At 36.9% G+C, this 13362-nt stretch overlaps 1 protein-coding gene across 11 annotated transcripts in view; it reads right to left on the bottom strand.

Moving 5' to 3' along the window:
- The window catches only part of LOC138707385 (sushi, von Willebrand factor type A, EGF and pentraxin domain-containing protein 1-like), a 376277-nt gene extending 363652 nt beyond the window's left edge, over positions 1-12625 (bottom strand). For 3 of the 11 annotated variants that reach the window (XM_069836726.1, XM_069836732.1, XM_069836731.1), the window contains exons 1-2: positions 12263-12598; positions 7930-8007 (exon numbers count right to left, since the gene is read on the bottom strand). In XM_069836726.1, the coding sequence (XP_069692827.1) occupies positions 7930-8007; positions 12263-12448 (264 nt within the window). In that variant the 5' untranslated portion in view covers positions 12449-12598. Of the gene's footprint in view, positions 1-6215; positions 6322-7929; positions 8008-11569; positions 12090-12110; positions 12242-12262 lie in introns of those variants that run through there. The other 8 variants (XM_069836734.1, XM_069836735.1, XM_069836730.1 and 5 more) reach the window with 8 other exon arrangements.
- Positions 12626-13362: the final 737 nt, after the last annotated feature.

Genomic DNA, 13362 nt, shown 5'->3' with positions numbered 1-13362 from the left:
ACACATGCAGCTCAAAAAATCACTCCATACGACATTGCAAAGCTTTTCAATCAAGCATATGGTAGAGTTTCTTCGGTGGAAAAAGCCACCAATGGATTCAAAAGAAGTGGCATTTGGCCCTTGAACCCAGATGTTTACTCAGATGAAGATTTTATGACTGCAAGGAATTTGAGTTCACCAAGTGAAGAATCAGTTCTTCCATTGACTGACAACGAAAATCAGATTGAAGGAACAAGTCAGCAACTGGTATCAACCAGTGTGAAGTCAATATGTCACAAGAATTTACCCACAATACCTTCTATACAGCCAACGACCTCTCAAGAAATTCCATCGCATCCTTCTGCATTAGGAACAAATCAAAGTAGAAAATCAGTACGAATCACCCAAATATCACCTATTCCAGGCCCCTCAAAAACCACCAGTAAAAGAAGATCCGGCAATACCAAACAGCATTCTGAGATACTTACAGCATCACCGATGAAGAAAAAACTAGAAGTCTTAGAGAAGCGCAGAGCTGACAAATGTAAGGCTAAGAAGTCTGAAAAACCAAAATCAACTATTGCTCCTTTATCAAAGATCAGGGCAAAGAAAATTAAAAAACCAAAAAGAAAGTTAATCGAAAGTACATCAGAAGATGAACTGGATGAAGATGATTTGTGTGATGACGATGAATTAGACGACATTAATCCAAACACACTTCTTCAGGAAGTGGAAGAGATTTGCGCTGTGTGTGGAGAATTCGGTCAAGATGGTGAAGTGTGGTTTCGGTGTACTGTATGTGCAAACTGGACACATAAGGAATGCAGTGGGGTTGATCGACCACATAATTATAAATGCGATCACTATAGCTAAACACGCGTGACTGTTATTTACCGGTACTATGTTCAGCGCCATTGCCCTACAGTGTCGGGCAATACCGCTCATTACTTATTTTCATCATTTTCCTAATAGTTCCCTAAATATAATACTTCCTTAAGTAATACCATTTGAGATGTAAAGAAAACTAGTTTATGTTTGCATTTGGTGAATAAAATATTAAGATTGACCATTGGTTTGAAAATAAATAATAGTTTTCCTTAAGTGAGCGCCAATACCCTCCCTTCCCCTAATACCACATATCTAATCTAACCTAACCTTTCATAAAATGCTACACACCTAATCTAACCTAACCTTTCATATAATGCTACACACCTAAATCTAATCTAACCTAACCCCATATAATACTACACACCTGATCTAACTTAATCTTTCACATAATGCTACACACCTAATCTAACTTAACATTTTATATAATGCTATACAGCTAACCTAACCTTTCATATAAAGCTACACACCTAAATCTAACCTCATATATATATATATATATATATATATATATATATATATATATATATATATATATATATATATATATATATATATACATACATACAGGATGTTTCCGAGGTGGTGTTACAAACTGTCAGGGATGATGGTGAAGGGCACATGTATCAATTTGAGATAAGGAACACTGGTCCGGAAATGACCGAGTCGAAAGTTACAAGCAAAAATAGTTCTGCAGAAATGAAATAATTTTATTCCCCTGTACACCTTATTTATCTGTACATCTTACACATACTGTATTCATTTGACGTTGTTTACATCATCTACTTACAGTATTCCATTAAGTGTGCTGTCTGAGGGATGGGGACAGGAAACTACACTAAAGCAATGCAGATAGCGTAATGTGTAACAGACATGGTCGGTCCTGATAAGCACGTCTGTAGACAGCAGTGTATGTGTACAAGTTGCAGTGTCCAGTCGATCAGTCCTAGTGAAATGGAGTACACGAGAGTGGAATAAGCAGACCTGATTTTCGAATACGGATGAGCCAATGGGAACAGTAGACAAGCTCACAGAATGTATAGGGCAAAGTTCCCACGTAGGAGACATCCGGCCCATACCATTTTTCCACAACTGTTCCAAAAGTTAAGGGAAGGAGGCCACGTGGTGCCAAATTACAATTCCATTTCCACACAACTATTTTTGCTTATAACTTTCGACTCAGTCATTTCCGGACCAAGGTTCCTGATCTCAAATTGATACATGTGCCCTTCGCCATCATCCCTGAAAGCTTGTAACACCACCTCGGAAACACCCTGTATATATAAGATAAACAAGATATTTTTAGTGGGTTTAAACAGCTTTCGCAGTCATGACATAGTGTCTCTGGAATGGCGTACTACAATTTTGAGAGTATATTTATGAAGTAATGAAATAAGTAAACTACGATCATTTTGTGCAGAGAACTTCATTTTTGGTTCAAGGATAATTCGTTTAACATGCAACCATATTTAAATAATGTTACTAAAATATGATCATTTTTGTCCATGTACCACAGGCTACATTTTAGTGCAAGGATAATTCCTTTAATATGCTTCTTAAATTGATATTGTATCCAATATATCAGCGGTAATCAGCACAGCGCACCCTCAGGCTAGCGTCTCTTACCCGCGGATAAGAGATGTACTAGCATGCATCCAGGCTGCTGGCGGGTATGCTTTCTCCCTCTCCCTTCTGCATGGCAGTGCATATTCGGATAAATTTCTTACCCGTTAACCCAGTTCAGTGAGTGCTGACGACCACTGCAATATACGATAATTTTGTCCAGGGGAGCATTCTCTTTTGGTACAGGGATGATTTATGTAACATGTTTCTAAATTAGTCTTTTAAATACTGGTACATTCTTCAGTAAATCATTGAAAAACAAATGTGAACATAGGATGTGGAATGAGTACGAAATATTACTATTTTTTAATTTTGGCATATCATTTTTATGTAAATAAAGACATGTAAAAACTAACATGCCACATAACATTATTTTAAGAAATACAGAAACAAGCATGAATAATATTCACCATTCTTAATGATCATGGGATAGAAAAAAATATAGAATAGAAATTACATACAAATGTACGTGTAATAAACAATAAGCAAAGCATCTTTGATTAATCATTTCAAAACAGCGTGAATATAGCATGGATTGTGTAGGAAAATAATTTTTTATATTGTCCCCAATGTGCATCATTGTTAACTTATGAAAATTAACAATGGCACATAAACACCATTTGAAGAAAGATAGGAGCCATGAGTAATATTCATCATTCTTAATGATCTTTGGATGGAAATTAGCAATGAAATATGCATAAAATAGAAATTATATACTTTTGATTCATACATTTCTCCCTGGTTTGGATCGTAGATTTAGACACAATTGACAATTAATATTAATGAAAACACAATTGCAACAGCAATGCTGTTCTCTCAAACCAAAGTAAATTGAACAGTGTGATCCCAAAACTCCCTCAGTCCATTTGGCCATTTTCATGATAAGTTTGATATTTCTATCATTATATTTTAAGCTTGTTTTCTCTCAAAACAGAAGTTTGTGTTATTGTGCACGTCACTTGAAAACTCATTCAGTCCGTAGACCAGCGGATAAAGAAACTAACCCAGTCCTTTCATAAAAATGGACATAACGCATTTTGGGATAACACTCTTCAATTCCAGTTTCCAGCAGAGAAAGTGTGTTCCTCTCCTTTCCACACGCCCAAGACATAATGGTACATTCCCAATGAACCTCTCACATGTTCTTACTGCTTACTGATATTTTCGTACAATCGACATAAAAAATAAGCTCAAAGTTACTGTTCAGAATAAAATTACAGTTTACTCCTAATTATTATTTTTATTTATTCAGTCCTCAATGAGCAACGAGACAAGTAAGAGGTGAGTGACCATAAGCCTGCTGACATAGCGAAGTGCAGCAGTATACACAAGTTGTTTTCAACTGAACAGTGAGGTGAAGGAGAGCATCGACAAAATTCATAAAAAAAAATTAGGAGATCTACAAAACCAGAACAATATGTTAAAAAGGAAGGTCAAATACTTAGAAGAGAAAAGGAAGAAAAATTTAAACTTTTTTTTTTTTTTTGGAATAGAAGAGGAAAAAGAACACTCTTAGGATACGTACAAAGTATTAGTGAATGTGTGCTGGGAGTAATTAGGAATTGACAATGGAAATGGACAAGTGAAGGAAGTGTATAGGTTAGGGAAGGATAATAATAGGCCTATTTTGGTTAGACTGGCAAACTTTATGATTAAGGAGAAGATTACGGGCAGTAAGAAAGTATCAAAAGATTTTAATATTAACAATAATAACAATGGTTTATTTTAACTGGCAGAATTAAGGCCATTCGGCATTGTCTTCCACTCAACCAGTATGATACAAAACATAATATTAGTAACGAGGAAGATTTTGAATACAGGTGTTAGTGCCCTTTCTGAGAGCAGCTAGGAATAATGGACATTATGCATGATTAGTTAAGGATAAATTAAAAATCAATCATGACGTATTCGATGCCGAATTTTGTCTGGAAAGCATGAATGAATTGGAAAATGGTGAGAATATAAATGAAAACAAAAGAGCAGAGATAAAGGAGAAAGTAAGAGGTATTGTAAATAAAAACTCAATGAAAAGAAAGGGTGAAGTTGCAGGCAGCAGACTTAAGAACGACCTCTCAGGCATCAGCAAGGCAAGAAGGCAAGGATACATGTGAATGCAAAGGAAGGAATTCTGCAGAAATCAGCAAAGTCAACAAATTCCATGCAGGCAGCAGATTTAAGAACGACCTCTCAGGCATCAGCAAGGCAAGAAGGCAAGAATACATGTGAATGCAAAGGAAGGAATTTCTGCAGAAATCAGCGAAGTCAACAAATTCCATGCAGGCAGCAGATTTAAGAACGACCTCTCAGGCATCAGCAAGGCAAGAAGGCAAGGATACATGTGAATGCAAAGGAAGGATTTCTGCAGAAATCAGCAAAGTCAACAAATTCCATGCAGGCAGCAGATTTAAGAACGACCTCTCAGCCATCAGCAAGGCAAGAAGGCAAGGATACATGTGAATGCAAAGGAAGGAATTTCTGCAGAAATCAGCAACGTCAACAAATTCCATGCAGGCAGCAGACTTAAGAATGACCTCTCAGGCATCAGCAAGGCAAGAAGGCAAGGATACATGTGAATGCAAAGGAAGGAATTCTGCAGAAATCAGCAAAGTCAACAAATTCCATGCAGGCAGCAGACTTAAGAAAGACCTCTCAGGCATCAGCAAGGCAAGAAGGCAAGGATACATGTGAATGCAAAGGAAGGAATTTCTGCAGAAATCAGCAACGTCAACAAATTCCATGCAGGCAGCAGACTTAAGAACGACCTCTCAGGCATCAGCAAGGCAAGGATACATGTGAATGCAAAGGAAGGAATTCTGCAGAAATCAGCAAAGTCAACAAATTCCATGCAGGCAGCAGACTTAAGAAAGACCTCTCAGGCATCAGCAAGGCAAGAAGGCAAGGATACATGTGAATGCAAAGGAAGGAATTCTGCAGAAATCAGCAAAGTCAACAAATTCCATGCAGGCAGCAGATTTAAGAACGACCTCTCAGGCATCAGCAAGGCAAGAAGGCAAGGATACATGTGAATGCAAAGGAAGGATTTCTGCAGAAATCAGCAAAGTCAACAAATTCCATACAGGCAGCAAATTTAAGAACGACCTCTCAGGCATCAGCAAGGCAAGAAGGCAAGGATACATGTGAATGCAAAGGAAGGAATTTCTGCATAAATCAGCAAAGTCAACAAATTCCATGCAGGCAGCAGACTTAAGAACGACCTCTCAGGCATCAGCAAGGCAAGAAGGCAAGGATACATGTGAATGCAAAGGAAGGATTTCTGCAGAAATCAGCGAAGTCAACAAATTCCATGCAGGCAGCAGATTTAAGAACGACCTCTCAGGCATCAGCAAGGCAAGAAGGCAAGGATACATGTGAATGCAAAGGAAGGATTTCTGCAGAAATCAGCAAAGTCAACAAATTCCATGCAGGCAGCAGATTTAAGAACGACCTCTCAGGCATCAGCAAGGCAAGAAGGCAAGGATACATGTGAATGCAAAGGAAGGATTTCTGCAGAAATCAGCAAAGTCAACAAATTCCATGCAGGCAGCAGATTTAAGAACGACCTCTCAGGCATCAGCAAGGCAAGAAGGCAAGGATACATGTGAATGCAAAGGAAGGATTTCTGCAGAAATCAGCAAAGTCAACAAATTCCATGCAGGCAGCAGATTTAAGAACGACCTCTCAGCCGTCAGCGTCAACAGGAGCAAAGCGGAGAAGAGCGAAATAGATACCTGGATGAGATCGGTAATGACGTCACCTCAAGGTCACGTCAGAAGTGAGGGGAAGTTGAAAAGCGGTGGAGCTAGCAGTCTCTCCCACAACATCAGCAATGGAGACCTTAAAGATGGAAGTCAGCAGCAGAAGAAGAATGAAGATAGTGGGGAAAGAGGAGGGGTGGAGAAAAGAAGGGGAAGTATAGAGAATGTTAACTGAGTAAGCAGAGTGAAAAGAGGGGTTAATAGTGAAGAGAAAACAGAATATAATCTGATGAAATGACATATCACTGGAGTAAAAAGATAGCAGAGATATCTATACAGTGAAAAGACGAAGTTGAACAGATACACTTTCTCAACTTTACGGAATCATTTTCATAAATAGTGTGGACCCTAAAATTAAAGTTCTTAAATTCTTAAATTAAGTTAAGTCAGTGAATGTTAAGTGTTATGTTATCTCTAGTAAATATTAATAATATTCTAATAATAATATTCAGTATTACCTGCAACAAGTCCACATGGGCATATGTCTTCTACATTTAAATAAGATCAAAATGAAATTAATGAATTTGGATGAAAGAAGTATTTCGTTAATTAAAGAGAAATGACGGAGTGAAGTAGAATCTGAATCTAATAATAATCTTAGCTGTTAGGAGAAGTACGACATTTAGTGATATAAAGTGATAAGTGAAAATGATGGGAAAAGGAAAGTATAATCAAGAGCATGCATTTCTGTCACTATAATTATGTCAATGTAGAAGTTTGTAATTAGTGTAACAATGGAACTGCTGGTCCGAACACAGAAATGTTGAGTGAAATCCCTGATCACATATATAACAGACTGGCCATCCCCATGTTAAAATCAGTAACATGTGGAAGAGAACGACCACCAGGATCACCACCATTGACTGAGAACGACTGCTAGATGGAAGTACAGTTGCTCCATGCAATTCAAATGACAGTTATAACATAACGTACTGCCATTTAGCAGTAGCTAAATGGCAGCACAATTGTTGCCGTCAAAGCCTATAAGGCTGAGCAATCAGTTATGTACGTATTTGATCTTGGTTGAAATATATGATATCATTTCATATATCACATCATATCAATTTTATTTATTTATTCATTTTTTTTTTTAATTTGAAGTAAATGTGCTGTAAGAAGAAATTAATTTATATCACTGAAATTTCATGTGCTAACTTTTTTTTAACGTATGTGTTTTATAATTTCGCAAAAAAAAAAATAATAATAATAATCACCCTAGTTCACACTAGAACAGGGAATCTTTATTTGCAATATGCATTATGAATAAATCTTACAAAAAATAGTTTTGCCTTCAACAACAATCATAAATCATGTTCTAATTGACGGAAAACTTGACAGAAGTTAGCTCAACAGGCGGCAGGTGCATTCGAGAAGTTAGAAATTAATAAAAATAAAGCTTTAAAAGACAAATTGAATGAAATGAAGCAGATGTTTGAGATTCAATTCTACTAACACAGATGTGAATATGTTTCACATAGAATGTTCAACAGTTCCAGCACTAGTTATGAGGTAAGCCAATGTTATGTAATGTCTAAATCGCGAGATTTTTTTTAGCAAAACCTGAAGTGCTGACTCGCCACTAAGTGGAATGTTGCCTATCCACGTCACTTTTCGAACTGTGCCCTACTAAATGAAATTTCTTTCCACGCATACATCCATTACAAATCATAATATGCAATATACTTACAATATGATCAGTGAAGTCAAGGTTGGAAACCATTTTCATTATCACATACAAGTTGTCAATGGACCGCAATTCTTCAACCTGAAAAATTAAAAATTACTCAAAATTCCAAGGCATAGCTAGTAATTTTATAACAATAAAATTTTGAATTCAATACCTTGCAATTCATTGTAAACTATAAACATTTCTATAAGCTAAAGATTATATATGTAGGCTATAAATAAATTCACATAAGAAAAAACTGAAGAATGAAGAGGAAAGAAGAAAATTACAAGCAAATTTTCAAGAGAAAGCCACTACATTAGAGTCCACACCTGAGAACAGCAATGATAATGGACTCATCTAAAAAGCTGTATACAGACAGCAGCAGGAGAAACAATAGGACAGAGAGGTGTGAGAATTAAAAAAATTTGGGTCACAGGGAAAATGTTGGCGAAGGTGGAGGAAAGGAGAAAATGGAAAAAAAAAATCAACAAGAAAGTAGAAGAAACTACAGGAAACGTAAAAACTAACTAAAAAGACAAACTGGTAAGTTGAAGAAAGAATGGATGAAAGAGAAATGTAAAGAAATAAAGGATCTAGAGAGAAAAAGAAAGTTATAATTTAATGTACCGCTAAGTAAAATGTTTGGACTTCACAAATAAGAATAGCAGATCCATGTATTTGATAGAGGACGAAATCGGAAATGAAATAACAGACAAACCAAGACTACTGAATAGATGGACGAAGTATGTAGAAGAGTTATATGAGACAGGGAATCGTCCAGATGACTTAGCTATAGAAGACAAAGCAGCTATATCAGAAGACAGAGAAGGATTTTCAATTTTAAGGGAAGAAGTTGAACTAGCACATAGGAAAATGAAGAATGGGAAAGCAACATGAACTAATGGAATCCCCATTGAATTAGTGAAATGCTTGGGTGAAGACAAAAAGAAAATTCTGCCATTATACAACGAAATATATGAGAAAGGTGAATGACCTGAAGATTTTATGGAGACAATGTTGCTTCCAATACCGAAGAAAACAATGCCAACAAATGTAACGAGTTCAGGGCTATCAGTCTGATATCACACTCAGTGAAGATTCTCCTGCGAATACTGAATCGATGATTATATTTAATATGGAAGAACAGTTGGAAGAAGAGCAGTCTGACTTCATGAAGGGAAAAGGTACGAGTGATGCAATTGGACTGCTATGAACAATTGGCAAAAGATACCTAGAGAGAATAATAGATATCTTCAGAGAATAAATAAGTGTATAAGAGTCTTAGGAAAATATTTGGGGCTAAGAGGGATGAAGTTACAGGAGAATGGAGAAAGTTCCACAATGCAGAACTGCACGCATTGTATTCTTCTTCACTTGACATAATTAGGAACATTGAGTCCAGATGTTTGAGATGGGCAGGGCATGTAGCACGTATGGACGAATCCAGAAATGCATAAAGAGTGTTAGTTGGGAGAACGGAGGGAAAAAGACCTTTGAGGAGGTTGAGACGTAGATGGGAGGATAATATTAAAATGGATTTGAGGAAGGTGGGATATGATGATAGAGACTGGATTAATCTTGCACAGGATAGGGACCGATGGCGGACTTATGTGAGGGCAGCAATGAACCTCCGGGTTCCTTAAAAACATTTGTAATTAATATAGTATTTGTGGATCTAGAAAGGTGTTTGACAGAGTGGAGTGGAATGAACTGATTGGGATTCTAAATAAAATTGGTGTGGATTGTAAAGAGAGGAGGCTGTTCAGTAACATTTATATGAAATGAGTCAAAGTCAGGAGGAAGCAAAAGAGGGAGAGGAGTACGTCAGGAATGTCCTTTATTTAGTGAAGAACTGTTTTCGGAACATGTGAGTAATGATAGTAAGAGGAAGAAGAATAAAGTGATATGGCGATGTTAAAAGAAGAGGAGATAATACTGAGGGATATGCTACTGGAGCTAAATGACAGCTGTGAATAGTATGGGATGAAGATAAACGCAAACAAGACGAAGACCATAGCCATAGGAAGGAAAGTAAAGGAGGTAAACTTGCGAATTCTGAATGAGTCAGTAGAACAAGTGGACAGTTTCAAATACTTGGGGTGTACTATAAGCAGTAACATGAGCTGTTGCCAGAAAGTCAAAAGGACAGCAATGGGCAATGACCAAGGAAACTTTTAATAGAAAAAAGAGCATCTTCTGTGGACCACTGGAAAGAGAACTGAGGAAGAGAATAGTGAAGTGCTTTTGTGTGGAGTGTAGCATTTTATGGGGGCAGAAACATGGACATTACGACGAAGTGAAAAGAAGCGACTAGAAGAAATTGAAATGTTGATATGGAGAAGAATAGTGTGTATGTAATGGATAGACAGAATGAGAAACAAAGCTGTGTTGGAAAGAGTGAGTGAAGAAATAATAATGATGAAATTGATCAGGAAGAGAAAAAGGAATTGGCTGGGTCATTGGCTGAGAAGAAACAGTCTACTGAAGGATGCACTGGAAGGATTGGTAAACGGGAGAAGAGCTCGGGGCAGAAGAAAATATGAAACAATAGTAGACATTAAGATGTATGGATCACATGTGGTGACTAAGAGAGAGGCAGAAAATAGGAAAGACTGGAGAATGTGGGTATGCAGTGCAAGACCTACCCTTGGGCAGAATATTATGATTGATGATTGAATCTTCATCATCAGTCATGGGGTAGGGTCATGTGACCTGCTCCAGCCTCTGATCAAATTTACCTACTGTTGAAAAATATACACACACAATGCATAGAACTGATGTCAATATTGAAACTGATGATAAATTTATACATAATGAAATCTCATTTTTGTGAAATTCGTTTTTTTGGATAAAGTCTAGAATTTGGACGACTTATACTGTTATTAAATGCATTCACCTGCAGTTGAGCTTACGGCCCTAGCTGCTACCTGCTCTTCTGCTGGTAATCTATTATGTGGGTTGCAATGAAGTCCTACTATTAACGATCTGAGTCATGTCCACTGGAATGCGGGATTTGAGGCAAATAATGTGTTGAATTCTATGTGAAAGAGGACTGAAGGATAGCAGAAAATTTTCTGAAATGAGAAAATTAATTTTCCCTTTTTTCATGAAAATTTTCCACCTGACCAAATTGCACTGCTTTCTCCACTCCCTTGCTTACGAACATCAAAAGGTGCACAGGTTTGCCCCAGCTTATGAAATAGAAGACATAAGACATATAACTTATGATGGCTGTGTCAAACCAATGCAGTAACACTCAAGAAGTGATCTGACATGCCTATCATTTTGTTTGGCCGAGGGAAAAATTAATACTGTGTGTGGTTCGTCATTTCCCAACTTTGTTATGTCTGTAGACTTCCCATTTTATACAGCTCTATCAGCCACCTATACCCATAGCAAATGCAAAATTATATGATTGTTTCACTTAGTTACTTTCCATATACATTTTGTTTTTTAATCATGATCCATCTTGATTTCCACATGCACAGTTTTCTTCTTATTGTGTAATGAGAAAATATATTGATGTAAATGGTGGCTATTTATGTAGCAATTAGTTCATGTACAATTTACGATGAGCGGTGAGTGATATTTATACTAGCACAATTACTACTCTTTATTTTTTTTTTAACTAATAGCAGGTACTTGACTTTTCATTCACCTGTATCAAACCAGCAGTGTAGACCAATTTACCAACAGAGTTGTTGCCAGGGTGCGCCATAGGAGGCTGGCTGGTCTACGCTACACCTGCACTAAGATGAGATGATAATGGAGATTTGTTAGGCTGCCACAGTGGAACCGGAGCTCCCGGATAAAACCCCTGTGTTACCAGGACCACAAGTGTACCTTGGGGATTTTCAGGCTCTCGGAAAGGCTAGTAATTTTTTTGTTACTGGCGTCAGTACAGGTGCTGGTCTGTTATAATGTACTGTAATGGCGGATGTACAAACAAAGTTACATTACGAAAACTGCGTTTTTTCATTATTATTGTTTTTATGCGTTATTCTCATTACATCGTATCGTGTTTTATATACCTAAGTTTCCTTTTTTTCACTGGAAACCAGAACATGTTCACCTCCATTACGACGCACCACTCACTTCAAACTTACTACATTCATACATTGGGCAATCCTTACATTTTCAAGTCCACCTCCCCGATGTCCCAAAATTATAAATTGAACGATTTTCTCTTCCAGAATTACCTGTGCACTAATTTAGCCACGCGATGAAATCTTCATTTGAGTATTCAAGAAACCGTATATATTTAAAAAATGAAGAAAATGACTACACTCAGTAGTGCGTCCCCTTGAAGTTAATATTAAACTACTGCCTAATATATGCACTACAAACTTACAACATTCATCATGGTTATGGGTGTATTAAAAAACAACCTTCCTCGCGCAAGAATAATACTTGTAGTCTTTAATTTTTCTCTGCATTCTTCCATAGCCACGGGTTCCAAGCCTGTTGCTACCGTTGCTTCTATTGTAGCTAACGTTGAATTTGCCCTGCTTTCCGCTAATAATGATTGCAAATCCATACTATTTATTATTTTGTAAACTTCACTTCCGGGTTAACGACACTTCCGCCCACTAAAAATGCTGTATCCTAATTCAGCACTTAAAAAAGAACCCTGATTAATCACGGAGTACTTTCACAGAAATGGATGCTGAACTGAGTTGAGTTGAGTTCGTATGACGTACATGGATGCTGTGATGTGATGCTGAACTGTTTTTGTAAACTACCACAGCACACCCATGATCTCAACGGTTAAACTATAAAACGTCTTTGATCTCAACAGAGCTCAATGAGCACACAGCACAGCCAACTGAGAGGATAAAAAGCCAATGTTGCCAGCAGTGTGGCCAGAGCAGTGATCTCAACATTATAGCATAGTCTACTATATACAGTCGCGAAGCTCAATATGTAGTAAAATGGAATTGCAAGTCGGGAACCAATGGAGGCATGGGATGCATTCATTCATTCATTCATTCATTTATTTTATTCCATAGATCTTACATGAGCAATGAAACTTTAAGATGTGGAACATGTCAACATTTTACAATATTACAATTACAATTTTTACAAATTTTTATAGTTTTACAATTTAGTAATTTTCTACAATTTTTACAATTTTGTACAATTTTTTTACATTTTTTTTACCCGGCCTGCCATTTTAAACATCATTCTTTCTTCGTCCCCCTTTCATTCATCATATGTAGTAAAAATGCAAACATGGGTAGTTGCCCACCACTAGGATCGCTACTATCGCCTCATCATCTCAGATCTCTCTCCTAGCAGCCGACAAAATATGTTATACTTTCGTTGTCGTGTTCTTTTAGAAAAATTAACACCTTCCTTCCATTATTGAAATACTAAATACATAAAGTTAATTTATTATTTTAATGAAGTATATTAAATTCCACCATAAACTCGAAGATACCTGCAAGAAAG

Source organism: Periplaneta americana, chromosome 10 (assembly GCF_040183065.1).
Source record: "Periplaneta americana isolate PAMFEO1 chromosome 10, P.americana_PAMFEO1_priV1, whole genome shotgun sequence".
Classification (NCBI taxonomy): Eukaryota; Metazoa; Arthropoda; class Insecta; order Blattodea; family Blattidae; genus Periplaneta; species Periplaneta americana.
The sequence above is the reverse complement of the archived record's forward strand: the minus strand, read 5'-3'. Positions and strand labels throughout refer to the sequence as shown.